At 58.0% G+C, this 26681-nt stretch overlaps 6 protein-coding genes across 39 annotated transcripts in view; 3 read left to right on the top strand and 3 right to left on the bottom strand.

The window, feature by feature from the left end:
- Window positions 1-271: 271 nt before the first annotated feature.
- On the bottom strand, window positions 272-5859 carry NUBP2 (nucleotide binding protein 2). 6 transcript variants are annotated; one of them, XM_023521346.1, is made up of 9 exons: window positions 5721-5806; window positions 5080-5150; window positions 3758-3830; window positions 3205-3323; window positions 2859-3057; window positions 1976-2130; window positions 1735-1845; window positions 1496-1565; window positions 273-941 (listed from the first exon to the last, which is right to left on the bottom strand). In XM_023521346.1, the coding sequence occupies exons 5-9, from the start codon at window positions 3010-3012 to the stop codon at window positions 796-798; spliced, it is 636 nt and encodes a 211-aa protein (XP_023377114.1). In that variant the 5' UTR covers window positions 3013-3057; window positions 3205-3323; window positions 3758-3830; window positions 5080-5150; window positions 5721-5806; the 3' UTR covers window positions 273-795. The 6 variants fall into 6 exon arrangements, with proteins under 6 accessions (XP_011375179.1, XP_023377113.1, XP_023377114.1 ...); XM_011376878.2 differs by lacking the exon at window positions 3758-3830; XM_011376877.2 differs by lacking the exons at window positions 3758-3830; window positions 5080-5150 and having other exon boundaries at window positions 272-941; window positions 5721-5857.
- Window positions 5860-5982: 123 nt separating this feature from the next.
- Window positions 5983-12455, top strand: SPSB3 (splA/ryanodine receptor domain and SOCS box containing 3). 3 transcript variants are annotated; one of them, XM_011376856.2, is made up of 7 exons: window positions 5983-6205; window positions 7589-7726; window positions 10488-10665; window positions 10779-10966; window positions 11054-11156; window positions 11236-11361; window positions 11610-12455. In XM_011376856.2, exons 2-7 carry the CDS (start codon window positions 7601-7603, stop codon window positions 11948-11950), a joined length of 1062 nt encoding a protein of 353 aa, XP_011375158.1. In that variant the 5' UTR covers window positions 5983-6205; window positions 7589-7600; the 3' UTR covers window positions 11951-12455. The 3 variants fall into 3 exon arrangements, with proteins under 3 accessions (XP_011375158.1, XP_011375157.1, XP_011375159.1); XM_011376855.2 differs by having other exon boundaries at window positions 10779-11156; XM_011376857.2 differs by lacking the exon at window positions 5983-6205 and adding an exon at window positions 6223-6366 and having other exon boundaries at window positions 10779-11156.
- On the bottom strand, window positions 11982-16274 carry EME2 (essential meiotic structure-specific endonuclease subunit 2). Of its 3 annotated transcripts, none has more exons than XM_011376859.2 (8): window positions 15997-16273; window positions 15514-15650; window positions 14982-15077; window positions 14144-14235; window positions 13860-14031; window positions 13577-13692; window positions 13212-13401; window positions 11982-13115 (listed from the first exon to the last, which is right to left on the bottom strand). In XM_011376859.2, the coding sequence occupies exons 1-8, from the start codon at window positions 16217-16219 to the stop codon at window positions 12945-12947; spliced, it is 1197 nt and encodes a 398-aa protein (XP_011375161.1). In that variant the 5' UTR covers window positions 16220-16273; the 3' UTR covers window positions 11982-12944. The 3 variants fall into 3 exon arrangements, with proteins under 3 accessions (XP_011375161.1, XP_011375163.1, XP_023377112.1); XM_011376861.2 differs by having other exon boundaries at window positions 13860-13953; window positions 15997-16272; XM_023521344.1 differs by lacking the exon at window positions 14982-15077 and having other exon boundaries at window positions 15997-16274.
- Window positions 16275-16284: 10 nt separating this feature from the next.
- MRPS34 (mitochondrial ribosomal protein S34) lies at window positions 16285-17600 on the top strand. The gene is made up of 3 exons (XM_011376863.2): window positions 16285-16669; window positions 16809-16851; window positions 16939-17600. Exons 1-3 carry the CDS (start codon window positions 16349-16351, stop codon window positions 17229-17231), a joined length of 657 nt encoding a protein of 218 aa, XP_011375165.1. The 5' UTR covers window positions 16285-16348; the 3' UTR covers window positions 17232-17600.
- Window positions 17601-17751: 151 nt separating this feature from the next.
- On the top strand, window positions 17752-19164 carry NME3 (NME/NM23 nucleoside diphosphate kinase 3). Of its 3 annotated transcripts, none has more exons than XM_011376865.2 (5): window positions 17752-18039; window positions 18138-18268; window positions 18360-18430; window positions 18535-18639; window positions 18731-19164. In XM_011376865.2, the coding sequence occupies exons 1-5, from the start codon at window positions 17994-17996 to the stop codon at window positions 18846-18848; spliced, it is 471 nt and encodes a 156-aa protein (XP_011375167.1). In that variant the 5' UTR covers window positions 17752-17993; the 3' UTR covers window positions 18849-19164. The 3 variants fall into 3 exon arrangements, with proteins under 3 accessions (XP_011375167.1, XP_011375168.1, XP_011375166.1); XM_011376866.2 differs by having other exon boundaries at window positions 18360-18461; XM_011376864.2 differs by having other exon boundaries at window positions 18360-18461; window positions 18535-18647.
- Window positions 19165-19191: 27 nt separating this feature from the next.
- MAPK8IP3 (mitogen-activated protein kinase 8 interacting protein 3) overlaps window positions 19192-26681 on the bottom strand; it is a 50488-nt gene continuing 42998 nt past the window's right edge. For 22 of the 23 annotated variants that reach the window (XM_023521328.1, XM_023521333.1, XM_023521330.1 and 19 more), the window contains 17 exons: window positions 26482-26652; window positions 25524-25650; window positions 25281-25376; window positions 24990-25148; window positions 24126-24288; window positions 23594-23776; window positions 23314-23503; window positions 23089-23208; window positions 22930-23010; window positions 22776-22843; window positions 22519-22667; window positions 21906-22077; window positions 21712-21825; window positions 21476-21514; window positions 21102-21281; window positions 20845-20994; window positions 19192-20767 (listed from right to left, as the gene is read on the bottom strand). In XM_023521328.1, coding sequence (XP_023377096.1) covers window positions 20646-20767; window positions 20845-20994; window positions 21102-21281; window positions 21476-21514; window positions 21712-21825; window positions 21906-22077; window positions 22519-22667; window positions 22776-22843; window positions 22930-23010; window positions 23089-23208; window positions 23314-23503; window positions 23594-23776; window positions 24126-24288; window positions 24990-25148; window positions 25281-25376; window positions 25524-25650; window positions 26482-26652 — 2284 coding nt within the window. In that variant the 3' untranslated portion in view covers window positions 19192-20645. The remainder of the gene's footprint in view (window positions 20768-20844; window positions 20995-21101; window positions 21282-21475; window positions 21515-21711; window positions 21826-21905; window positions 22078-22518; window positions 22668-22775; window positions 22844-22929; window positions 23011-23088; window positions 23209-23313; window positions 23504-23593; window positions 23777-24125; window positions 24289-24989; window positions 25149-25280; window positions 25377-25523; window positions 25651-26481; window positions 26653-26681) is intronic. The other variant, XM_023521334.1, reaches the window with a different exon arrangement.

Here is a 26681-nt window from a genome sequence, read left to right as displayed (position 1 = left end):
AGACCCTGGTGTGGAGGGTGGAGTGGGCGGTCAGCACTAGCAGCCACAGGCCCCCATGCACATTTCTCCAGTATCTCAAATCCCTCTACAAATCCCCACCAAACTTCATTCAAACACATCCTTGCCCAGGTCTTCAAGGGTCTGTGGACAATAGGCCTGCTGGCCCAGGCCCTGGGACTTAGGGATGGATGCTGTCTGCTACAGGACATAAACCACACTCTGAGGCAGAGGCAGGACCAGGATGGAATGATCTAGAAATCTCAGACTTGTAATCGCGGTAGCAAGACATGTTTAACCACAGGCTCCTCTGCAGTTACAGATTTAATACCTTACAGGGTGCTCTCCTCTGTCACCACAATCAATTATAGCCCTGTAGGCTGCCGGGCACCTGAGGGTGAAAAAGTCCCCAGGCAGCCTCCAGATCCACAAGCTTTGTAGACAATGTGAAACTCAAGTGTCAGGAGGGGCCTGTCTGTCTCTGGGGCACGTGAATACCATGACATGAAAAGGGGATGTGCCAGCACCAGAGATTAGGCCATGCACCAGGATCCTACACTGTCCCCGGGGGCCTGCCACAGGCCAACCCAGCAGAACCATTCATTGTTAGCGCCTCTGGTGACAAAATGCTGCTGAGACACTGAATTATCTCCAAGGGCCCGGGCAGGGAGATGTGCGCACAGTGACAGCCCCACAGCCAGCCTTCAGGTTCCAGGAACTGCACACAGGACCTCTGCTCGAGTCTGGGAGCAAGAGCCTCACAGTGGCGCCAAGAGAAGATGTTTGAGGCTGCTTCAATCAGGAGAGCTGAGCAGGCGTCTCATTCAGAATCTTCTGGGCTATGGCAGAGAGTACAGGAAACGCAGGGCTCTGGGGGAACTCTTGGATGAAGTCTCGGCCCTCCTCCAGGCTCCTCGTGAGCTCAGGATCCAGGGGCACAGAGCCTGCAAAGACAGAAGGAAGGGTGAGGCAGTGAGAGTGAGGGCTAGGCGGCCATGTCCACGTACCTCCCACTGCCCAGGAGCTGCTGTCAGTGCTGCTTTAGCTCAGGGCGAACAGCGTCAGCAGCACTCTGGCTGAGGTGCCTGGAAGGGCTCTCAGCCTCAACTTCTACCTCAACAGCCAGTAGCCTACCCAGGAGGCCCAGGCCGGCTGCTGCAAAGAGCAGGGCAAGAAGCACTGGGCACATGTGGCCATGCACAACCGGTGTACCCCGACTCCCACCCCATAGAGGTGCTCCCAGAGCCAGAGCCGCAGTCACTGGGGTCTCAGGTGTCAGCTATGGGCTCCTCCTCAAAGCCTGGGTGGTGCCGCCTTTCCCTCAGACCATTTCTTTTCGGTTGGTCAGCAGTGACTAGCATAGAGATAAATTGATGCCCGCAGACGAAGGAAGACAAGTGAACATGGCTGCTGCCATCTTCCCCCACCTTAGGGGCAGTGGGCAAAGGTAGGCTGGACTACCTGGAGCAGAGGCTGAGGGGAGCCCTGACCCACTCACCTAGGAAGGGGACTCCAGCGTGTCTGGCCAGCTCCTCGCCACCTCCCCTGGAGAAGATGTTGGTACACTCCTAGGACAGAGGTGCAGGGTCCGCCTGAGGACTCTCTCCACACTCAAGGGGTGGGAGCCGAAACCAGGGAGCAGGTGGGTGGGGTGCAGCAACATCCTTACCCTCCCAGGCTTCCTCCTCCCCGACCCAAAGGCTGGTGGTGGTGGCCCCACAACTTCCCACGACTCACAGTGCAGTGTGGACAGACAAAGCCACTCATGTTCTCCACGACACCGATCACCCGCAACCCTGTCTTCCTACAGAAGGTCAGCTCCCGCCTCATGTCCCCCACGGACACTGCCTGCAGACCAGGGAAGAGGTGGGGCAGGCCAATGGGCACCCCGAACATTCGACCAAGATGAACACAGAGTAGGGAAAGGAGCCCACCGAGTGAAGTGACACATGGGAAATGGGATGGTGCTCCGTAGTACCTGGGGTGTGGTAACCACGAGGGCCCCCAGGGGGCTGTAGGGGCGCAGGGCATCCACAGCGGCCATGTGCTCATCAGAGGTTCCCGGGGGCGTGTCCACAACCAGGTAGTCCAGCTGCCCCCAGGCCACGTCAGACACAAACTGTTTTATCAGCGCTGTAAAGACCCAGGGAGGTCAGGTGGCAGGGGTCTCAGGAGGGGTATCCCCAAGTCCGCCTCTTCCATCTGGCCTCCAGTGCACAGACCTTCCTGCAGGTCCCGTGACCCTGAGAGCATGAGGGCTCCATGCCACTCCTCACCCAGAATAGGGGAGCACAGTACAGCAGGAAGGTCCTCCCATCTGCTGGGCCACCCCACTCCACAGGACTTGTGCTCAGGCCTCGGTGGAGGACGGCTGGGGCTGTGACCCTTCTGGGGTGCCTGTGCCCGGCCTTGGGGACACCTCACCTTTCACAGCCTTAGAGAAGATGATCTAAGTGGAAGCAGCCCCTACGCTGTACCCACTACTCAAACTTGCGGCCTCACCACCAGCTAGAGGGGTTTAATGTCATTTGCTGGTGCAGAGGCGCTGGAGCCCAATCTTGCTCTCCCCCAACACACAGAGGGTGGGCTGGGGTCTGGGCAGACCCACCCTTCCTGCCCAGAAGAGGACCCTGTAGCAGATGGCCACATAACTGTACTTCACTCTCATCGCCCGCACCCATCAAGTGGAAGTGCACACCAACACCAGGCTGGGGCCTGACTGCTCAGATGAGCAGGAGGCCCTTGGGGTCAAGAGGGCCACAGCCCCAGGCTCCTGCAGTTTTGGCTTTTTAATCGAGCACAGAAGGGTTGGCAAGGGGAGGCTGTAAGGTTGACAGTGCCATCCCCTACCCGGTCATTACCATTCTTCTTGGGGCCTCTCCACACCACAGCCTCATCTGGCTTCTCCAGGAGGAAACCCACAGACATGAGGGAGATGCTCTGCTCCTGGTCCACGAAGACGGGCACCCAGCCGCTGTCACACTGGTGAACAGCCTTGCCCTCTGCCCGGAGCATTCGGGGGATGCTGGGGCCACAGAGGTCCACATCAAGGATCCCCACCTGAAAGGAGGCAGGATGTCTGCATGGCATGTAGGGGCCTCCCAAGGCAGGAAGAAACCAGCTGGCTGCCCTGTATGTCTACTGCAAGGGGCAGGAGCAGTAGCTCAAAAGTGGACAGGCGCAGTGGTTGGGGACAGAGGTGCTCACCTTCTTGCCTGCATGGCGCAGAGCCAGGGCCAGCTCCGTGGAGATGGTGCTTTTCCCGACCCCACCCTTTCCCGAGAGGACAAGGATGATATGCTGGATGCCGGCCAGGTTTCCAGGCTCTGCTCAGAAGGGTAAGAGGGGAGACCCTTTGCATTCACTGCTCGCTCACTGGGTCATCACATACCTCCCGCCCTGAGACCAGGGGAGTCCTGAAACCTGTCTCTTCCACGGAAGGTCTTCCTGCAGTCCCCAGACCTGAACCACTGGTTCCTCCAATGCTGCCGCTCCCACTACTGTCTGAAATGCCCTAAACCGTTGTTCTTTCTAGTGCATATGTGTGTGATTGCACACCTATGTGCTTGCACACACAGGCGATGGACCAATAAGCTGCTGCTGCCCAGCTTATTCCGATGGAACTAGGTAGAGACTAATGCAGACGGAGCCATTATAGCCATGAGGGACCTCTTTGCCCAGGTAGCACCCACCCCTCTCCTCTGGGGTCAGAGAGGCACTCGAGGCAGCCTTGGCCTCCAGTCTCAGGAGGGACACTTACAGTTCTGGAGATCCAGAGCAGCTGCAATCATGTGTGCATGTATATGTCAGTGTCACCAGGCTGCTAGCTGTGCCTTAAGAAATGCCAGGTACACAAGGGCAGGTACAGGATGTACCTGCGTCCTTGGTCATTCCCACACAGGTCCTGGGCCCAACAACTCTGTGGATCCCTACTGGCCACCAGCCACTATGCCCCAGCTTTTCTTCCTTCCAAATGTTACCAAATACTGTTGCAATCCTTGCAACCTGCATGAGTTGCCATCTGCATATACACAACCCTCAGTCCCTCTGCAAAGCCCCCACATTCTTGCCCCAGCGCCCTCAGGACCTCACCATCCTGACTCCTGCCTGGCCTCCAACAAGTTGCTCTCTCTGCCACCCTCCCTGCACACCTGGGTCCTTGGGTAGGGCTCAAGCATAAATACTGTCCCTCCTCCTGATCCATTTCTCAAGGGTACTTTCAAAGGCCTCCACCTCCAAAGCTTCCCTAGGAAGAACTGAGGGCACCTTCCCTGGCTCTTAAGCAGGTCCTTGTCATCACTGCATTACAGTGCCTGTCATAGGTCTGCTTCCAGCATGTGGGGCTAGGACATCTTGAAAGGTGACAAAGGGGAACCACCCCCATTACTGTCTGCAAACACCAAGCCCCAGACCATGGCTCCAGGTCACCCTTGTGGCAACTGAAGAGATTATTTACTTAAACTACTTAACATCAAATGGTATTTGAGAGTCAACTTCACTTTTGTTGGAAGAGGAGGGGAAGGCTCTGGTGGAAACACGAGAGCCAGATCTGGGTCCTGATTCAGTCAAGCTCTTAATTGCAAAGATCTGCTTTCCTCACTGGTGGGAGTGGGGAATTCTATCTGAGACTCAAACAGGACACTCATGTTCTCGTCAGGTAACTGGAAGGAGCAAAGAACTTCTCAGACAGCAATTCTTACCGGTCAGCCAAAGAACCTTTCATTACTAAGTAAACTTATAAACAAACCAAGTATATTCACTGAGTGCCTACTAGATGTGAGAGGCTGTGATGGAAGGGGCAAGAAAAGTAGTACCTCCCCTGAGAAAAAAGAAACCTACATTACTAACAAGTCCCTAACAAATCCTGGTGAGCCTCATCAGTAAGTCTAACCAATCGCGATTATTTGATACACTGGATACATCTATAAGAAAGATAAAACTGACATGGAGGACTGCCTCAGGGCACAGGGAGGTCAATTTTTTTTTTTTAACCGCATACTCTGTTAGGCCTTTTGAATTTTTATGTGCATCTTCCCCCTAGTTAGCTCTTTTTTGACTGATCAATCTAGAAGATATTCCTACCTTGTAGTGAATTTAACACGCCGTTTCAGATTTTTTCCCTCCAGTGTTATGATCTTATGGATGAGTTCAGCCTGTAAGAGTTTGGTGCCCAAGGCATGAGGCCAGAGGCCTTTCAGAAGATAATATGGCAAATCCCTATTTATGAAGGTCTTTTTTGGTTAATTTGTGCAAATCTAATTATATCCGCTTGTATGTATTCCGTCCCACACTGCTTTCATTTTTCTTTTTAAGTATTAAGCTTTAGAATGCTAGAATAAAACTTCCACAAAGAATTAAAAGCATGTGATGTTCCGGCTTCTTTTTCGAACCCTGTAAACGAGACTCTTTCCTAACTAATAAAATCTAAGCCTCAAATTTTGCCGCATCACCGGGATACCAAAACAAACAAACAACAAAAAACCCATGGCATAAAACTTGGCAGAATTGTGTTTTTAACAGCGAACATGTTCTCTGCCTGAACTCAACGTCTACGAGCAGCGCCGCGGTTACGTGAAAACTTGTAACTTGAGTTACAAGCAGAAGTACAGGTGCGCCTCCACGACCCTCACAGTACAAATAAGACGATTCGCTAAACACCCGGAGCCCCGACCAGCAGTTACGGGCCGGCTCCTTGCCGCTCCTCCCGGTACCAGCGGACTCACCCGCTGCCTCCTCCATCTCTTTCGTTGAGCCGCGCGGCTTCCGTCCGCTTCCACTCGCTCCGTCCGCCTCCAGTCAGAGTGAAGAGCTTTTGGGCCATTGGGAAGCGCGAGCCCGTCTCCTGGTTGCTCTTGATAGGCCTACTCGCGCTTCTCTCAGCCAATCAGATCACACGACGGGTGTACGCAGGTTCCGGCGCGGACAACGTACAGGAGAAGGTCCACTTCCGTGTCAACGCCCGACAGCTTGAGATGTGACCAATGGGGATGCTGAGTCAGGATTGATAGGCCCAGCAACCCCTTGGCAAGAGCCGTGTGCCGCGCAGCCCGTCCCCCCCGCCGAAGCCCCGGGCAAGGAGCGCCCGCCTGCGACAAGTGGGACCAATGAGGCGCGGGGGGCGGGTCGTGGGCGGGGATTGTTTACGTCTCGCTCGGGAGCGGAAAGTGGGTCACGGCAGGCGGCGGAGCGCGGCGGCGGAGCAGCGCAGGTGAGGGCAGGTCGCGTCTTCGCCTTCCCGCCGGACAATCTGGGGACCCTGCGGGACCGCCAGCGGTGGAGCCTGGCTGTACCTTTGTTCCCTCAGGCGGCGCCAGGGCCCGGCGGGCTGCCCTGCACAGTAGGCCCGCCGCCGCGCCAGGAGTAGAATTAGTAAGCACCTCCCGACACTAGAATTAGTAAGAGGCCCCTTGCTTCGAGGCCAGCGATGTGCCGCCGGCTTCGGGGAGGGGACAGTCTCATGGGCTGGTCATTTCACGTGCATCGCGTGGCGCCGACTGTGCTCTGCAGACGCAGCGGATGGTGACTAGGCCAGCCGACTGGAGCCGGCTCCAGGACTGGCTCCGGCTGGCGGGTGAAGGAGCCGCGCGGCGGCGTTGCTGGAGGGAGGGGAACCTAGCTCTGCAGACGGCGCTTTCATCTCTGGAAAGCAGTCCTACACTGACAGCTCTAGCCTTTTCGCTTTGGGGGACCTCACTACGGAACAGTCACTCCTTTTCTGGGGACTTCAGTCCGGAAGAGAGCTAGGCAGTAGATCATCATAGAAATCGAGGTGTTACTGTCAGTAGGATACGGAAGCTGAGAGCCAAAGAGAGAAGGGGAAGGCATCCGGGCAAAGGGCAGGGAAGAACTAGCAACTGGGACAAGGCCAGTGTGGCTTCGAGAAGTGCAAGGGAGCTTGATGGGTTTTGGGGGATTTTGTCTTTTATCCTAAGAACTCTAACAAGCCCTGAGTTTTAAGGTTTGTTAAGATTTACTTAAAATTTAAAGATGTTTCAAAAACAGTTTGGCTGTAGGGAGTGAAATGGGTGGGGTGGTACCGGGGTGGTGGCAACGAGTAGCACATATGGATTCAATGCATGTTTTGGAGGTGGCATGTTTTGGAGGTGGCATGGGGATGTGTGGGTCCCTTGGGCCATGATGGGAAAGAGGAAGGATGGTCAAGGATGACTCTTGTGAGTATGGCATGAGGAACTGGGAGATTGGAGATGCCATTTGTCAAACTAGGCAGTGGAGGAGGAGCCAGGTGAGGTATGAGATGCCTGAGGGACATATAGGCTGGACAGCTGGGTACCTGAGGCTGAGCTCAGAGAGGGGCTGAGGTCTACATTTGAGAGCCATGTATGTCTGGATGGCTTTACACACTCTCTACCTAGGTTTTATCAAGGTGCTTGGACACTGCAGTGAGGTAGGAGCTTGTGAGGAGAGTTCTGGAGTCCCAGCTCAGCACCCACGTGACTCATGAAAGCCTTCGCCTTTGCGGGGGTGCTGGCACAGTTGGCCAAGGGCTAAGGGCAGGGGTAGTTGGGAGACCTTCCAATATTCTGCATGTTTCATTTGCTTAGAACCTGTTTTTTTTTTCTCCCTCTTTCAGATCCTGTCCACAATGGCCAGGCGCCCCCGGAGCAGCAGAGCATGGCATTTTGTCTTGAGTGCAGCCCGCCGAGACGCAGATGCCCGGGCTGTGGCTCTGGCAGGGACCACTAGCTGGGGCTATGACTCTGATGGGCAGGTAGGTCACAGCAGATGAGGTGGGTACCGCTGGACTAAGGTGTGGAGACCTCCGAGGCAGACCATGCCTGAAATGAGACCCCCCTGAGGGCAGAGGATAGAAACAATAGGATTCTACTGCTCACTTAGGGTTTACCATGATTAAGGACCCAGGTGCCCTGGGGGTGACAGGACCTCATGACAGATGCCATGTCCCTCTCTATACTCTTTTCACTGAAGAGAGTGGCAGGTGGTTTTTTTGTCAGTTCAATCAACAGAACATCTCCATTCCATTTACTCTGCCAGTTTCCAAAGGTAGCCATCATTAATTCAATGTGCACCCTGAACAGTTCCTGTGTGTACAGATATGTGCTCTATATTCATGTATGTGCATGTAAAAAAAAAAAAGGGATCTTTTGTTCTCAAATACCATAATTCCTGTGCCTTCCTCCACTCAGTGGCTTCAGAGTTCTAAGAGCCCAGAACTGTAGAGGTGGTCGGTACAGCAGCTTAGCTGTTTGTCTCAGTGCAGGCTGCCTGATGTACCTGCGGGCTTTATAGCCAGAGCCTGGCTATACCCATCCCTGGTGGAACGGCAGGGCTGCATGGCCTTTGCACCTATTGTGGCTTCTGTCACTTTAGACCAGAGCCAAAGGTTGGCTCCGCCCTGAGTACCTCCATTGCTTCCTGTCTGTGCTGTCTCAGCTACCCTGCATTGTTGCCCTGGCTCACCCACGTGTCCTGGGTGGGGGTAGGTACCGCTCCTCCCTAGAGTGAGGGCAGCTGAGCCCTGTGGAACCAGCAGGCCTTGGGGGAGAATTTGAGGTGACTCTTCTGGGTTGCCAGTGTCCTTCCTAGGCCTCTTCCTGGGGCCTCCCCAAAATCTCTGCCCAAGCCAGCAAGAGGCCCCAGCCTGCATTCCTGCCCTGCTTCCAGCTCATCTTGACTACATGGCCTGGAGCAGATTGTTCTGTCTGTTCCTGCCTTGCTGGCTCATCATTGTGGGATGCAGGAGGTGTCAGGGGGCTGGGGTACAGTGTCTGACACATGCTTGCATGTGGCTTGCCCTGTCATCTAATGGGCCTGGAGTAGGTAGGTGTGTGCGTGCGTGTGCGCGCACACATGCGTACAGGTGAGTGTTAACCCAGCACCTTTGAAAGCTGAACACACACATCTCCCTTTCCTTCTACCCTTATGGCTTGCATTTGGATCAGATTTGCTCCCTGCCTAGGTTGACCTCCAGGCCTGTGGTACTTAGGTCTGTGCACCTGACTCCATGGGAAGGGGGTTGCCTCTGCCTGGCCTGCTTTGGCTTTTGGGGACCACCATTCCATACTAGTAGGGTGATTTAGGCCTCCTTCCAGTCTCTTTTCTTGAGTCTGTCTCTGACTGGGGCTCAACCTCCTCAGCTCAGTTTCTCTGGTTGATTCATGAGCTTCTGTGCGGGCCCTGGGTATAATAGGAAAGAATCGAGGACCTGGCTCTTTCCTACAGTTTCTGTTCCGGTGGGAGGCAGGTCAACAAGACAAAGGAGACTGTCAGGGGAGCAGATGAGAAGGAAGAGGTCCTGGGAGGGAGGGCTGGATGAGCCTCTTTGAGTTGATACCTGAAAGCTGCCATTTAGGAGCAAAGAGACTCTCTCCCTGCCATGACACGTGAGGGAAGAGGGGCCAGGCCAGTGGGGTGGCTGTTTGGCTCTGATGGGAGGTGAGGGCTTTATTTTCAGGTTGGCAGGATCTATACCAGGTCAGAAAGGGGAGCACCCAGAGGCCAAGAGACTGAGGATGGAGACTGTAACCTGACCAGGACCCTGAGCAAACAAGGGCTGGCAAAGCAGTCAGGCAGAAGCTATCTGAACCCTTTGGGCCCTAGGCAATGAGACCTCATCCCCTCAAGGGTTAGGCTGAGGTCCAGAGTCAAGGTGGGCATCTGGTAGGGTTTCTGTAGTTTCAGAGAGGGACTGATTAGGTACACAGAGAACATCTGTTGCTGGTCTCCAGGAGTGTGGATCAGTTGGTTGCCAGAATCTGACCAGCACAGCCAGGGATCAGGCCCTGGACTTGGAACAGGCACTGTGAGGACTAAGACCCACACCCTGCAGGCACTCAATGAATATTGTCCTATGACAGAGGCTTAGAGTAGCAGCATGAGACCCCTGAGCTTCTCAGGGTCCAGGATTAGGGCTTAACAGCCACCACATGCAAAGATGACGGGGGCTGTAGCCCAGGAAGGCAAGTAAGCACTGTCACAGTGAAGAAGCCCTCACTGGAACACAGCTGGCACCCGTGGGGAGACCCAGACTGCCTTTATTAGGTCAACAGTGGACTTTGCCAAGGGGACCCCCTGCTTCAGGCCACCCTTGAGGGGGGGCACAGCTTACCCATGATCTAGACGCTGCCTAGAGGATGACGGCCAAACACAGTCCTGCTGTGGGCTCATCAGTGCCTGGGCCTCCATGCTCCCTTGGTTGTGCAGAAGTGGAGTCTAGCCCTTGAGCCCACTCTCAGGGAGCCAGCAGCCTGGCAGACCTTTGGGAAGGGCCTCTGACTCTGAGTACTCATCCTTGCTGAAGGCCTCAATTCCTGAGCCAGAAGTGTCAAGGGTCACTCTGGGGGCACTATGGAAGGGTGAGCCAGCTGTGCACTTGGGACCTGAGTGAACTCCCAGATCCCTTCCTTTGGGTATCAGAGCAGTTCACCCATTGGCCTGGGGGTGGGGGGGCGTTTGGGCAGATGGAAGACAGAGAGCACAGCAGCGGGTAACAGTCTGCCCTTTTTTCCCAGCACAGTGACTCAGACTCTGACCCTGAATACTCGTCCCTGCCACCATCCATCCCCAGTGCTGTTCCCGTGACAGGGGAGTCCTTCTGTGACTGTGACAATCAGAGTGAGGCCTCCTTCTGTGGCAGCCTACACACGGCCCACCGGGGCAAGGACTGCCGCTGTGGGGAGGAAGATGAGCGTGAGCACCCAGTGTGGGGCCACCTGGGCTGGCTGGGGTGGGCCTCCAGGTCCCGGTGGGGAGGGCCTGGTTGGGGTTCTGGAGACTGCCCCAACCTGGGCCTCTCTTCTTAGATTTTGATTGGGTCTGGGATGACCTGAATAAGTCTTCAGCCACCCTGCTGAGCTGTGACAACCGGAAGGTCAACTTCCATGTGGAGTACAGCTGCGGTACAGCAGCCATCCGAGGCACCAAGGAGCTGGGGGAGGGCCAGCACTTCTGGGAGATCAAGATGACCTCACCTGTCTATGGCACCGACATGGTAAGTGGCTGGCAGGGCATGATAGGGGGACAGATAATGCTGAGTGCCTTGGCCCTGGGCCCCCTCTGCCCTGCTTGTTATCCCCAGATGGTAGGCATTGGAACATCAGATGTGGACCTGGACAAGTACCACCACACGTTCTGCAGCCTGCTCGGCAGGGATGAGGACAGCTGGGGCCTCTCCTACACAGGTGCATGGGGCCCCGAGGGCAGACAGGCTAGGAGGGAACACCAAGCAACAGGGCTCACCCTCACCCTGCTGTCCGCCAGGGCTCCTCCACCACAAGGGCGACAAGACAAGCTTCTCCTCGCGGTTTGGCCAAGGCTCCATCATTGGTGTGCACCTGGACACCTGGCATGGGACACTGACCTTCTTTAAGAACAGAAAGTGCATAGGTGAGGGTGGCTCGGACCTGGGGGTGGGGGACACATGCCTGCAGGATATGACTGCTATCAAGAGCCTGTAGGAAGCAGAGGCAGGGGCGCAGGCTGAGTGGTCCCAAGGTTTCCTGAAAGGCTGTCCTTGAAGAAGCCTGAGGTCTCAGGGTCTCCAAAGGTGGGGAAAGCACAAGGGCCAAGTCCTCTGCTATCTCAGGAGGATGTCCCCACCTGGCCCAGAGTTCAGGCTGTGCCCCCTCCTCCAGGAGTGGCAGCCACCAAGCTGCGGAACAGGAAGTTTTATCCGATGGTATGCTCCACGGCAGCCAAGAGCAGCATGAAGGTCATCCGCTCCTGCGCCAGTGCCACCTCCCTGCAGTACCTGTGCTGCCACCGCCTGCGCCAGCTTCTACCCGACTCCGGGGACACACTTGAGGACCTTCCTCTTCCACCTGGCCTGAAGCAGGTGCTACACCACAAGCTGGGCTGGGTCCTGAGCATGAGCTGTGGCCGCCGCAAGTCCCCTGCGTCCTCACCCAAGGCCACAGCCAGTCCCAGCAGCCCTGAGACCCGGCGCTGCCAGAGGAAGCGCTGCCGACGGACCTAACTTATTTTTCAGTGAAAACTGCCTTCTGGGGTTGGGCAGCATTTTCTCCATCCCTTCCTTTGGGCCATGCTCCAGGGCAACCGGAGAATGTAGAGTTGGGCCCAGGTCTGTCTGGGCTGTGCCTCTGCTGTATGAGGCTGGGATAGGCCTTGCTACAGGGGCTCAGGGGCCACAGGCCCTGCGATCCTGAGATCAGTACTATTCGAATCCATCTGCTTCCTGTGCTGGGTATGGGATCTGCCACTTCTCTTCTCGGAGTCTCCTGGGAGTGGCCACCCCAGCTCTTCTGGATTCAGACGGCAGGCCCAGAGGTTGTGGTCTGCAGCTTCGTTAGAGGTCAGCTCTTCCTGTGGTCATTGGCCTTGGGAGGCCTTGGGTTTGTCTTCACTTGCTTTGCATGTTGTCAGCTGCTGTTCCTCTTGTCCGAGACTGAAACCACCGTAATAAACTTTGAGTTTATGTCTAACACCTCCACAGCAGTAGAATTAAAACAGTCTGGATTGAGGCCTGGGGCTCATGTGTGTCCATGGTTTTTCTCCTGTAGTTTTGGTCATCTCAATATCCTTGGGAAGAGGTGGCCTGGTTCTTGTTCCCTGCTTCTCTTCTCTGAAGGTGCCACACCCAAGCCTCCAGGTGACTTGGGTGCTCCCTAGCCCTTCCTGGCTGTCCCAGCTAGCCACTAGGCCTGCAGCCCGTGTCTAAAGGGCCCAGAGCCCCTTTGTGAACCCCACCTCAGCCCCTTCAGCCCCCCTGGCATCTGCTGGAATTTCTTCTTCTGTTCATCCCAGTTATCCAAGAACCTTCCCTGCTACCCATGCCTGCCCCTCGGGGTAAGGCTTGACTGAGAGCCCCTTCCAGGCCAATGCAGATTATGCTAGATGGCTGCTCTCCTCCCCCCACCCCCCACCCCTTGTGGTTTCTGGTCAGTCCCTTGCTGGGCTGCCTGCTGTCCTGCTGGTTGGTGAGAGAAGTCCCTGAAGGTCTAGCAGGAATGTCAGGAGCTCAGGTCCAGCAGGAGATCAGGATCGGTGGAGGTCAGGAAGAGGTAGATGCGACGAGAAAGGTCAGGCCCTACCCTTCGGGGCCTCTTGCCCTTGTCCACCTTGACAGGAAGGTCAGTCAGGAGGGCCAGGCGCTCCTGCTCTGTGCCACAGGCCACATAAGCCTAGGGCAGGCACAGGGATAAGCAAGGCGGGCCTCAGGGACCCTATGTCTGTAGATATCTGGGAGTGTTGGGGGGGAGGGTAGGGAAAGGGCCCACCTGCTGCAGAAGGCGTGGGGAGGGGTAGGCAGTGACCACAGCGTCGGCCATGGCTGGGCTGACTCGGTTGAACTGCCTGATCTGCCGCCACCAGGCTCCCCGCAGCCCTGTGCCATCTCTTGTCACTCGCTCGCCTGCCATCCAGCGCCCAGCAGTGCAGAAGGAAAATGCCTGGAACTCCCGGAACTGCCTGAGGACAGGGAGGGTGCAGGGAGGCTTCTAGAGGCTTCATCTCTCCTGACCACCAAGACCCCCAGCTCAACAAAGCCCTTAGTCATCTGTTCTCAGGCCAAGGATGCACCACCCTCCTGGCATTTCTGTCACCCTCCCAGCCACAGCCACCATCTGGGGTGGAGGTCACACACTTGAACGGGCGCTGGGCGAGGGCCTTGGTGAAGGTGCACACGTGCTGACTCAGCTCCTGCCAGGAGGCCACTAGCAGCACGTCCAGGTTTGCCCAGAGCTGCAGAAACACCAGGGCCTAAAGAGGCAAGCCATGGGAGTGGGTCAGAGAAGGGCTCCCCTGGGGGACACCCAGCTAAGACAAACCCCGCATGCCACCCTGGGACCAAACCCAGTTGCTGGGCCTCAGTAGCCTTAGTGCCAGAGCCAAGGCCAACTACCTCACCCAACCTGACGTGCCCTTACCTCTTCCACTTCAGACCAGCTGACCGCCACCTTAGCATGGGCCACCCCTGGATTCTCTGGCTGCTGCATCTCCTGGGCGTCGGGCTGGCGAGACCTGAGCAGAGGTGACTGTCCCTCCAGCTCCCAACACCCCATTTGTCCCACCCTCCTTGAGATCTGGTTCCCCCAGCGCCTAGCAAAAGGAAGGGTTAGCTATATCACAGCAGCCTTGGAGCTACCCCAACCTTTTTCCTGAACTTCCCCATCCCAGCCAGGCCTGCTAAGAGTGTGAGGGTGGCCGGTACCAAAGATAGGCATCTAGCCCGATGACAGCCAGGTGAGGGCAGGCAGGGCTCTCAGGAGGTATCCAAGGCACCGAGCAGGTTGAGCCACAGATCTGCAAGTCAAGAAGGTTTACCACATCTGTTCCTCCGGGCTGCAGTAGGCAGAGCCCATAGGCCACCATACCATTGCCAGTTTGCAGAAAGAAGGGGAGCAAGAATGACCCAGTGATGCTGGGATAAGACTGGAATGGACCTGCTCTGCTCAGCTAGCTCTCTAGAAAACAAGCTGTGTGCCTCCCACGAGGTCAAGGGGACCTACAAAAGCCTCCAGGAATGTCCCAGGTTCCTAGAAGTGCTGGGCTGAGTCCCCCTCCCTAATTCCTGGTCCACCTCTGTACCCAGTCTGGCATTTGCCTGGCAACAGGTACCTGATAAATGCTGAACCTCAGACACTGGGACTGGGCAGAGTCTAATCTAATGACACTGATGCAAACATCAGCTGAGCAGTCCCTATTGCTCCTCCAGCCTGGCGGGGGCTGAGCTGTTTGCTGTAACAGGTGGACGGCAAAGCCAACCCGAAGCCCCAGGCTCCCTCTCACCAGTTTCCTGCCTCTGGCTTCTGACTCACCTCTCCAGAGGGCCTTCCTTATCCTGGCTTCTGCCCTCTAGAAGCAGCTGCAACTCCCATATGCTCCCTAGCCAAGAGTCCAGGTGGTTTCTCCTATCTCAACCATAACATCTCGGTTGCTGATCAGAGAGGAGCCCCAACCCACTGCACACCCTCTTCATCCCCTCTGCCTTTCAGCAAGACTGGCAAAGCAGCATTTCCAGGCTGGGAACCCAACCTCCCACCGAGCACCTGGGTCAGTTGGAGGACACCCTGCAGAAACTCCTCAGGCTCCAGCAGCAGCAGCAGGAGGTCCTGCTCACCTGCAGCCCACACCTCAGGAGGCACCTGTGGGGATATCCAGGAGCATGGCTGTCTATCTTCCGCCTTGAGTGCCCCAGGGCCTTTCCCTGGGCATCACAACAGCTCTGAGGCTCATGGCCACAGCAAATACCATATCCACTAGGACAGCTCTACAGAAGCCAATGTGGTCTCCTGCTGAGACCAAGACTAGCCCTAGTCTGTGGGGCCGGCTGGAGCACTGAGCACAGCCTCAGTGAGGGTGAAACGTTCCTCTGCACCAGCTCAGTTCAGACCCTGGACCTAGCCCTGCAACTGACCGGCAGAGCAGCTATTACCCCACTCAGCATCCCCCATTCTTAGTTTACATGTGATTACAGCAGTTGCCTCATTTGAAATCAATGAGGTAAAACACCCAACCCAGGGCCGCACTATGTAAACCCAGGAAATAAGGCTGCTGGTGGCAGGAACTAGGGGCACTCACACTGTGGAAGCAAGGTTCTGGCTTCACTCTGCTCCACCTGAGGCTCCGAGCAGGGCGCTGCGGATCAATGTGGTACTCACAGCCCAGGGAGTCCAAGGCCTCCATCAGGATGTCAGCACCAGCATCTTCTAGGATGGCTGGGGTGGGATGGAGAGACAGCTGTCACTCCTTTACCTCCCTGTGAGGACGCTACTCACAGCAGACCCGCAGCCTGAGCTGCATGTTATAAATGCACTGATTCCCCTCACTGGCTGCAATAGCGCAGACTGGGTTTAGATCCCTAAGTCTGTCTTTTAAATAAGCTCCCAGGTGGGAACTCCGCACCAATTTCCGGCCAAAAGGCAGCCTTAAATGCCCCTCTCACTCCGCAGGGGGCCGGGGACCACCTCCCAGTGATTAAGGGGAGCTTCCAAAGGCCAAGCTCTAGCAGAAGAGCAGCTTCTTTCAGCCCCCACCCGCCCTCGCCCTGCGCCCCGGGCGCACCTGGGTCCACACGCACTACTAGGCGCCGCAACGCCTGCTCAGGCCGCAGCAACCGCAGCGCCTCGGCCGCCGCCCTGCGCTTCTCTGCCGGGTCCCAGGCACTCGCGGCGGCCTCTGAGTCGGCTTCCGCGCCAGTGGGGCCCTCGGTGTCTGAATCTGAGATCTCCCAAGTCGAGGGCCGCCGCCGTCCCCGGCCCCGTTGCGAGACCCTGGCCTTCGCCATGGCCCGCCCAGCCTCTCCACTGCTTCCGGCCGTGTTTTAGGGGAACACCCGCCGCTTCCGGCGGCGGGCGGGCTTCTTGACACGCCTCGGCTGCGATTTACAGCCGGAGCGCGGAAGTGCGGACCAACCATGGCGCGGAAGAAGGTGCGGCCGCGGCTTATCGCCGAACTTGCTCGCCGTGTGCGGGCCCTGCGCGAGCAGCGGGAGCGCCCGCGGGACTCGCAGCGCTACTCACTGGACTACGAGACGCTGACACGGCCAAACTCCGGCCGCCGGCTGCCGGCGCGGGCCTGGGCCGACGTAACCCGCGAGAGTCGCCTCCTGCAGCTGCTCGGCCGCCTCCCGTTCTTCGGCGTGGGCCGCCTGGTCACGCGGAAGTCCTGGCTGTGGCAACACGACGAACCGTGCTACTGGCGCCTCACCCGTGTCCGTCCAGACTACACGGCGCAGGTGCGTAGCCTGCTCCCGAGCACTGCGGAACAGCACCGCTCTCCGCCGTACGCAACTTTGTGGGGTGGGATCTCCTACATCCTGATCTCTGGGGGCAAGAAAGCCTTCTGAGCTGATTCCCTCCCTATTTGCTTTGCAGAACTTGGACCATGGGAAGGCCTGGGGCATCCTGACCTTCAAAGGTAAGACATCGGAGACCGGGTGGGTTGGCTGCTGGCAACAGACTTCCCAAAGTGCGTGTGCAATAAATCTCGTTCTTCTTTCCCTAGGAAAGACGGAGAGCGAGGCCCGGGAGATCGAACAGGTCATGTACCACGACTGGCGGCTTGTGCCCAAGCACGAGGAGGAGACCTTCACCGCTTTCACGCCAGTGTCCGAGGATACTTTTCGCTCTGTGCCCTACCCACCGCTACTCCGGGCTATGATTCTAGCAGAGCGACAGAAAAATGGGGACACCAGTATGGAGGAGCCCATGCTGAATCTGGAGAGAACACACATAGCTCCTTGGGATTACCCTGGGAAACAAGTGACAAAGAGAAAGGCCAGGGGCACTCCAGTCTAAAATGTCGGAACCGGCAGGCTGCCTAAAGGGTGTTAAGATGCTGGGCACAATTTTGATGAAACTAAATCTTTGAGTTACACCTGAATCAGCTCCCTGGGAGCCTGGATCCGACCTCCATGACTTGTTCTGAACAAGGAAAGAAAGGGGGTGGTGCCAGACCCTACACCTGTCTTTTTTGTCCCTGTTGTCCCAGCTCCCAGATCTGACTGAAGGGGCAACGCAGGAGACGGCTGCCAGGGGAAAGCTGAAAGCAGCGGGGCCAGCGGGTGGCACCTGTCACTTCCAGGCTGGCAACTCTTTCCCCATCACGTGTTGCCTCAGCCGGGCCCCTGGCAGAAGCTGTGAACGCGAATAAAGGCAAATGAAGCAGCCCCGGGGTCTGGTCTCTTCGAGTTTGGGTTTGGAGGACTATGGCGAGTTGTCTGCTGGGGTGTGGGGTGAAAAAGGCTGACAAACGTGGTTAATCTGGCCCTGTGGATAGACTTGAGCGAATTGGGGGGACACAGACGCGGCTGTCGTAGGGCCTCAGGACCCCATTCCGCAGGGGTTCTAGGGTGGGCGTGGAAGACAGGCACGGCCTCACTGCATCGCCTGCGTTCCCCCAGTCCCAACCCTCCTTGCCGCATCCACCGAGGCAGCCGCAACAGGCAACCGAAAACTAAGGAAGGGGATGGGGGAGGTCGGGCCGCGGACCCTTTAAATACAGGCCCCGCCCCGGCCCTCCTCCCCGTCAGTCTACGCTCAGCTCGAGCTGCCGCCGCCATGATCTGTTTGTTGCTGACCATCTTCGCTAACCTCTTCCCGGCGGGTGAGCCGCGCGACTAGGGCCGGGGGTCGGGCAGGGCCGGACAGAGTGGGGAGGGACTTTGGCCGGGTCTGACGCGTGCGGCCCCGCGGGTCCCGTAGCCTTCCCCAGCGTGCATGAGCGCACCTTTCTGGCCGTGAAGCCGGACGGCGTGCAGCGACGGCTCGTGGGCGAGATCGTGCGGCGCTTCGAGAGGAAGGGCTTCAAGCTGGTGGCGCTGAAGCTGCTGCAGGTGAGGGCTGGGGCGGGGGTCGCGGCGGGACGGGAGTGGGCGTGGGAGGGGCGGGGCTCCAGAGCACGCAGCCGACCCCCTCCCTTCCCAGGCCTCGGAAGAGCTGTTGCGCGAGCACTACGCGGAACTGCGTGAGCGCCCCTTTTACGGCCGCCTGGTCAAGTACATGGGCTCCGGGCCAGTGGTGGCCATGGTGAGTGCTGGGGGGCGGGTGGCGCGCTAACCCCGCGCCAGCGCTGAGTCCGCGCCACTGACTTCGTCCGCAGGTGTGGCAGGGACTGGACGTTGTGCGTGTCTCGCGGGCGCTCATTGGGGCCACAGATCCTGTGGATGCCCCGCCTGGCACCATTCGCGGGGATTTCTGTATCGAGGTCGGCAAGTAAGGCTGGCCCCAGTCCCAACTCCCCCGACTGAGCTGCCTGGTACCCCAGCACTCCGCTCATGCACAATTCTCCCGCGCAGGAACGTGATTCATGGCAGCGATTCCGTGGAGAGCGCCCGCCGTGAGATCGCGCTCTGGTTCCGCCCGGACGAGCTCCTGTGCTGGGAAGACAGCACCGAACACTGGCTATATGAGTAATGGAACCCAAGGTCCGGGCCTCCTCCAGAGGCAGAGGACTCAAGTCTGGGCGCCTGGGGCTTCTAAGGTAGAAGTGCTCTAATAGGTTGTGGATGACTTTGCACTCTGGGCTCCAGAGGTGATGCTCTCAGAACACTCCTTCTGAAGCAGGGATCAATCACAGTACTCCTTCAGGACTTCCTATAGGGCAGATGGGTCTGCCCAAGATCTGGCATGCCGTTTGCAACACGCCTGGAAATGCACCAGGGTGTAGACCCTGGCCCTCAGGTTGGACCAGCATTTCTTTTTATAATAAACAAGAAAACTCTTGTGCTCACATGGTTTGGATCCAGGGACACGGGTACCATGTTAAGACATTTATTACATACAGAGCAGATACGTGAGTTTGCAGGGCCAAAGCCTGAGGAGAACTGTCAGTCACCCAGCCACTTCCCCCAGCTGCACCCAACCAGATAACCCCCAAGTCATTTATGGCCCTGTGGGAACAGACAAAGGAATTGACGTACATCACAGTGGAAAGTGGCAGGGCGGTGGGGAGAAGCCTGCAGTGGCACGTGACTGCAGTAGTGCCTGGCTGGGCTGTGGGATGGCTGCCCAAGATCTGTGCTTCTCTGGTGGGAGGTGGGTGGACAGCAGGGCCTGGGGCTGTCCTGGTTAGTGCCTTTCAGAGCAGGACTAAGGCCTGGGCAAGTGGGGAGGCAGCAGTCCAGGGCCATACCTTTCAAAGCAGGCAGGCACATGCTCCTAGAGCCAAGCGAGGTGCCCCCTGTCTTAGCCCTTAGGGCCTCTGCTGTCAGCCTGTCAGTTGCCCTCAAAGGAGCAGGCCACACCACCGGCCCAAGGCACTTAGTAGCCTGTCTTGGGAGCTGAGCTCCTTGGAGACTGCTTGGGAGGCAGGCCCTGGAGCACACCTTCCCCCATCACCCTGAGGCTAGGCCTGTGTCCTCAGACTGACCCCAGGAGAAGCCAGGGGCTTCCCCTTCTTTCTGAGGCCTGAGCCTGCCCTGGCAGCCTGAGAAATTCCACCCTAGGGGCTTCTAGGAGGGGCAGGGCTCCAGGGCCTGCTTCTACAAGGTGGGTCTTCTGCCCAGGAAGGGGGTAGGGGACATGAGTCAGTGAGGGCCCATGAGAGCCTGCCATATAGAACGATCAAGGGGTTTGAGTGGAATGAGGGCATCTGTCTGCTCAAACAGCTGCCCCAGGAAGCCTGGTTACGTGCTTTCATGCCAGTTCCCAGGTTGGGGTAGGGGGTTGGGTGGGAGGGGAACCCAGGGAACCCAGGGAAGGCAAGAGGCTGGGCTGGTTCCCTTAGGGCTCCTACCCCTGTGGAGAGCAGGCAAAGACAAGTGGGCTTGAGTGGGGAGACTTGATGGGGTGAAGTCCCTGCTTACTGCTCTGGGGGTCTTGGGAGTAAATGATGGGAGTGGGGAGACCAGGGTATTTCTGGGAGCCACCTGGGGGCTGCCCCGGCCCAGCCCACCCTGGGACTCTGCTTCGTTCTGGCCCTGTAGTGCCCTGGAACTGGACTCTGGGTTCAGAACCTAGCCAAGAGCTGCTGAGAAAACTGTGTCCCCAGAGGTTCTGCCTCTCCCACCCACTGCCCTCCTCCACCCAGCCAGACCCGCTTTGCTGCTCACCGCCCCCTGCCGGCTCCTGGGCCAGACCTAAGGTGAAAGCTGCAGGTTGAGAGGTTAGAGAGGGACTGACAGGCTGCCTTAAGGGGCAGGTCATGGCAGGTGGGTGGGGTGGGGTGTATGTACACAATGGCATCAGGCAGGGGGCGGTGGAGACCATGCCTCACTCGGGGGAGTAGGACACCTGCCACACGATGATGTGGCTGCGCTCGGCCTTGGACAGCATGGGCTTCACCTGGCTCACTTCCCCTGCATTCTCCTCCGACTCATCGTCTTCTCCATCACCTGGAGAGAGAGAGCAGCTGACTGAGGGGTGAACCCTGCCTGGGAATCCCTGGGGCCCGCAGGCAGTGCCCACTCACCGATGCGGAAGTCAATGTAGCCCTCCCCACCGCTCAGCACCAGCACATTCTTCAGTTTCTGGCCCTCTGCATCTGAGGCAGGGGCGGCAGGCCCAGGGCTCTCAGACGGGCTGTCCAGCACGCTGCCATTGAGAGTGGCCAACACATTCCCTGTCATGGGGTACAGGGACCTTAGCAGGGCAGCTAGAGCCCCCAAGCAGACTCCTGAAGGGAAGATACAGCTGCCACTCTGCAGGAATTGGAGCACAGTCCCTCACCTGGCACTGAGACAAAGAACTTGACAGCGTCACGGTGCCCGTGGAAGCAGAGCTGGGCCTGGGCCATGGAGCAGTAAGGGATGAAGCTGCTGGCCGATTTGTCACTGCTGTCATCACCGTACACGTGGATGACGCCCCCTGGGCGGGCTCCCTCCCCAGATGTGGGGGATGTCTTGTTGGCTGGAGACAGAGTGGGACCCAGAGGGGCTGAGCCCACTGAGGGGTTTGACAGGATCCCCAGCAGAAAAGGGTGGCGGATAGGAGAGCGCATGCCTTTCTGGGGCCCATGGTGAGGGGCAAGGCCAGCCTCAGCCCTGAGCTGTCTTGGGCTGGGTGATTTTTTCTGAAAGCAGGAAGCAGGCCCCTGGACTTACCTCGGAGCCCCAGGAGCTGGCCTCGATGTAGGACCACGGCTGGGGAAGTGAGGGGCAGAGCATGGAGGGGAGAGGAGAGAAGCAGTCACAGGAGGGGTGGGCTGAGGGTTGGCTGTTGCCAGGATAGCTCAGCATCCTCCTGAGTGTAGCCTGGCAGAGCACGCCCACCCCAGGACCCTGCCATGTGCACCCTTTAGCGGCCATCACCATCTCTGCAGATATATGGGGTCACTCACTCTCGGTCAGTGGGATGGAGATGACAACTCCGTTGCCGGTGCCCACCCAGAGGCGGTTGCCGGCAATGAGCAGGGCAGTGATGCGCACGAAGGAGAAGCCCAGCTTGCCCGTGCCTGGAGGGAAAGGGGAGGTGGGTCAGTGCTGTCTGCTGAGACCTCCCTGCCTCACCAGGCTCAGCCCAGCACAGCCTTACCCAGCATCTTGCTGACATAGGGCTCGATGTCCACATCCTGCAGGTGCTGGTGCGTGTGGGCATGGTACAGCCGCAGCGTGGAGTCCAAGCGGATAGACACCCACACTCCGTCACCAATCCATGCCAGCTGCCGCACCTGGCTCTCCCGCCGTGGGTGGGCATCAAATGACTTCTGAGGGGTGACCATAACCCATCAATGGGAGTGGAGGGAGGGAAGCTGAACCTTCTGCAGCCAAGGCTTCACCTCAATGTCCACTCAGTTTGCTGCAACCTTTGCTCTAGCACCTGATTTGCTCCCATGGGTCCAGGCTGCTAGGAGGAGCCCCAGCCACCCACCCCACACCCTGGGGCCACATCTGGGCAGCTGAAGGTAGGTATGTGGAGCCCATGTGGGTGTCAACCTGACTTGTTTCAATGTGAAGTAGCCGGTGGGCTCCAGAAAGACTGGCATTCACAGCCCAGCTGCCCTGTGCTTGCCTTTGACCTTGGACAAATGAATTACTTCCCTGAGTGTGGTTCCCTTTACCCCATGAAACCCCCAATATCTATCAGAAGGTGTGTCTGGCAGCAAGAGCCCCTTTCCCTCCCTGGAGCACATGCTATCAGCGCTTACCTCGATCTGCATTGTCTTGGGTTGGATAACGTGCACCTTGTTCTTGTAGCCGCACCAGACGCGGTCGTACACAACGGCCATGCAACGGATGGAGTGGTGTGGGTGGCCCAGGTCCATCAGGTGATAGTTGCTCAGGTCCCACTGGCCATCTACAGAGAGCCCACCACACATGCTCAGGCCTGGCCGGGGCCCACACTGGCTCACAGTAAGGATGGCTCACACCTCCCACCCACATGCCCACTGCTACCAGGACTTACCTTCGCCTCGGTGGAAGATGGCCAGAGTCCCATCTGCCAGAGCTACCAGCACTCGTCCTTTCACATGCCTAAAACAGAAAGATGATGAGCCAGGCTTAGGCCGGGCCATCCTAGACCCCTCCCGATGCCCAGCCCTTGGCTAGGAATCACGTACACCAGGCTCAGCACGGAGTCCTTCAACTTGATGGAGTGCAGACACTTCTTCCAGTTGGCCACAGCTGAGTGCACGTACAGCCTACAGGAGGAGGCTGAGGTGGGCAGGGGGCTTGCTCAGGGGGCCCTCCCCAACCCCTGCCCCCAGAACCACATTTACCAGCCATTCTGAGCTCCCAGCCACATGGTGGGCGCAGCACTGCTGCTGGCCCCCTCGGGGTCTCCGCGAGGCTCTGGCTCAGGCTGTACTCCACACGTGTTGGCCTCTGGCCCGTTCTCACTGCAGAAAGCGTGATGATTCCAGGGTGACCCATGGAGGCCTGTCCCCACCCACCTCTGCCAGCCTCCCCTCCCCTCCATCTCTGCCCCATCTGAGAGAACCCACCTGCCAGGCTGGGCACTGGGGGGTGGGGCAGGGGCAGGGTCGGTGAAGACGTGCTCCGTGAGGGGCCCAGGCCGCACTGCAGCTGCTTCTGCTTCACTGGGCCCAGAGTCAGGAACCTCTGTGGCCTCTGTGGCCTCCTCCGTGGACTGAGAAGGATTGACTTTCCCATTGGCGACAGCCGCCACCTCCCCTGTGGATGTGAGGGGTGAGCTTGGCTGGGCAGGGGGAGGAACGAGGGGGCAGAGACAAGGCGGCTCCTGGGCTCGGGCTTAGGACTCACCCTGGCCCTTGTCCAGCACTGGGGTGTCCCCTCGGGAGGAGCAGTTGCTCCGTGGCACGTTGCAGCGAGTGGCACAACCTACCAGGGTGATGCCGGCCAGCACTCCGTCCGTACCAGAGTCCTCAGGGTTCATGTCGCTGTCCAGGAAGATCTCCCCCGGAGGGTAGTCACTGTCACTGGCCGCTGTAGGAAGTCATAGCCCTGTCACCCCATGCTGAGGAGCCCCTACTGCAAGACCAAACCCAGAGCTCATGTCCCAGTGGGCTGTGGGAGAGGAGATGGAGGCTGTCTGCTGAGGCCACCCCACCTTCTTCTAATTGGGTGAAGGTCACATTGTTTTCTCCTGCATTTTTAACAAGACCACCAGCAAGCCCCTGCTTGGATACTCCACCACCGGCTCCCGTGTGTCCATGGCATGCCACAGAAGGCAGGTGCCACTCTTCAGGCCTCTTCACTTAACATCCTAGTCATCGTCTGAGCAGCACAAACCCTGCCGCCCTGGGAGCTGGCTCAGGCTTGGGGCGGCACTCACCAGGGATGCTGGAGATGCATAGAACGTGGGCATTGCAGACAGTGAACTGGTCTACGACGGTGCCTGGCTGGTTGGCATCGATGATCACCACTTTGCTGGTGGTCAAGGTGCTGGTGAGGATCCACACACGGCTGGAGGTGGCGTCAGTCTCAGGCTCTTTTGCCTGTCAGAGCACAGGAAACCGGGCCGGTGCTCAAGTGTGGGCGACTCCAGCAGCCACATGAAGTTGTGGGGGCCTCCTGGAATCTTCAGGTCTATCCTTGCCCATGGCCTTAAGGGACATGGCTATCCTCTCCTGTAGCCAAGATGCTGAGCACTCAGAACTGCATTTTGTATCTAGGTCGCTGGCACACAGTCTCACTCCACTGGAAAAGACCATGAGCTCTGAGCCATTAAGTCAATGGCCCCCAAATCAAGCCAGGACATAAAAAACGAAGCCTTAGACTCAAAGTGTGAAGCATTTTCTGTAGCCTTCTTTGCTTAGCCCCTTCCACTGCTTCTTTGTAGGTCGTGAAATGTGTTCCTTGTAAGGAAAGAGAAGCCCCAAAGGACCTGATCGCTTAGGCCCTCCTGCCTGCTGAGCCTTGGCCCCTCTGAACGTTCCTGCCCACTGCAGCTCCTGGCTCCTGGGCACTTGGCTAGAACTAGGAGGCAGCTCAGGCCCGGGCTTGCCCTAGCAGGGAGAAGGGTGCCTCAGATGAGCCCAGTTTCAGGTACTGTCCCCAACTTTCCTCTGTTTTTGTCACTCTCACCCAGCCCCTGGTGCTGGGCACAGCCTGAGCATGCAAACAGCAGAGACTGGCATTGCCCAGCCACCTAGACATGACAAGAGGAGGCAGCCCTGGTCCTGCCTGCCACTCTGACCTTCTTCTTCTCGGGGGACGTGTGGTTGCTCTTGGCTTCTCCTTCCACTTCCCGGTCGCAAGTCAGAGGGTCGCAGCCTGGTGCGGGCTTGACTCCATTACCGGTGTGGTCCTCGCTCGGTTTCCACCCACTCAAGTTGACACCCGCAGCACACCACAGCTGAGGGAACAGAGGCATGAGGGCTTCACACATGTGACAGGGCCTTCCCCAGCTTCCCAAACCTGCCTGGACTCAGCTTCCCAGCAAGGACCTCTCCCTGCCTCGCCCCCTTCCCAGTCAGGCCTTGTTCACCTTCATAGTCGGGTCCTTCTCCACCAGAGGGCGGCAGTACACAGGGACAGGTACGTTCTTCATCCGGGTGTCCTCCTGGCCCCCATTGGGACTCAGCTGCAATTCAGGCAGAGAGGCACTGTGGGAGTGAGGCCTGGGGAGGCTCAGGTTTGGCTACCCATCCTTTCAGAATGGGGGCTGAGGCTGTGGACCCACCCTATGCCCCCATCCCACCCGGTGCATGTGCACTGCGCCCCGCAGCACCTGCTTGTACTTGGCCGGCAGGCTCCAGCCGCAGGCCTGCAGCCGCCCATCGTCGTTGCGCACGTGCTCGCGCACCTGGCGGTATTGCTCTCGCTTCTGCTCCCGCCGGGCAGAGGAGGTGCAGTCACTGGGCGGGCGGGAGGAACAAAGGAGTACTTCTCAGTCTTTGGTGGCCTGAGATCCCAGGGCTTGCCCTGCAGAGAGCACCCGATTCCCTGGGAGCTCTCACTCCTAGACCTGTCCTGTCTTTTCCTGGCCGCTGAAGCATGGCTCCTGGCCATTTTGGGCGCCCACCTGATGGCGTGGCTCTCCCTAGCACTGGGCTTGGAAACCACACCCAGCACCTGCCTTCATCCAGGTGCCCATTCTGCTGTCCCCTTCACTAAGGGCCAGCTGGCAGGACCTACAATGCAGCATCCCTTCCCCCTGAGTCTTCCCAGGGAAACTTCCACAGACTCTGACACAGGCACAGAATTCCCCACCTTTGCCCTGGAGCCGAATTCTTGGTTCCAAAATGAAGAAAAACACAAAATTACAAGTAGAAACTTATTCTCCAAGAAGAAACCCAAACCTGGAGAAAGACTTCCTGTCAGTTCTAAGAATCCTTACGGAGCACAGGTATGCAGGATCAGGCTGAGGTAGGGCCTAGACCCCCTGCTTGCAGCAGTGAGGTACTCAAGAGAGGGGCGCAGCCTCCTGGGACCAAGAAGAGGGACTGTGGGGGAGTGAAAAGGGACAGCAAATGTTCCCACTAGGGGCTAGAGGGGTGCGCAGTGTGTGCTCAGAGAGGCCATGAGCCCTGATGCCTTGGCCAGGGCCTTTCCCATCATGCACTCCATCCCCTAGCACAGTCCCAGAGCAGCCAGGCGAGGCAAGTCCTGCTTCAGCACCCCAGGGCCACATGCCTCCCCTCCCCATGGGGCCAAGGGGAGAAGCAAGGGAGGGGTGGGACACTCACTCATCAGGGAAGAACTCCAGGGGCCGGCTGCCCGCTGAGATCTGGCACAGGGCATGGCTTCGGCGCTGGCTGAAGCCCGCTGTGGTGGGCGACTTATAATGAATGTTCACTGAAGGGTAGGACCGCTTGGCCGGAGGGGGGCTGGACGAGGAGCTGAAGAGGCGGCTGAAGCTGACAGCAGAGGCACAGGAGGTGAGGGG

The sequence above is a fragment of the Pteropus vampyrus genome, unplaced genomic scaffold (genome assembly GCF_000151845.1).
Source record: "Pteropus vampyrus isolate Shadow unplaced genomic scaffold, Pvam_2.0 Scaffold303, whole genome shotgun sequence".
Lineage (NCBI taxonomy): Eukaryota > Metazoa > Chordata > Mammalia > Chiroptera > Pteropodidae > Pteropus > Pteropus vampyrus.
Note: the sequence above shows the minus strand (reverse complement) of the source record. Positions and strands in the feature narration are given on the sequence as shown.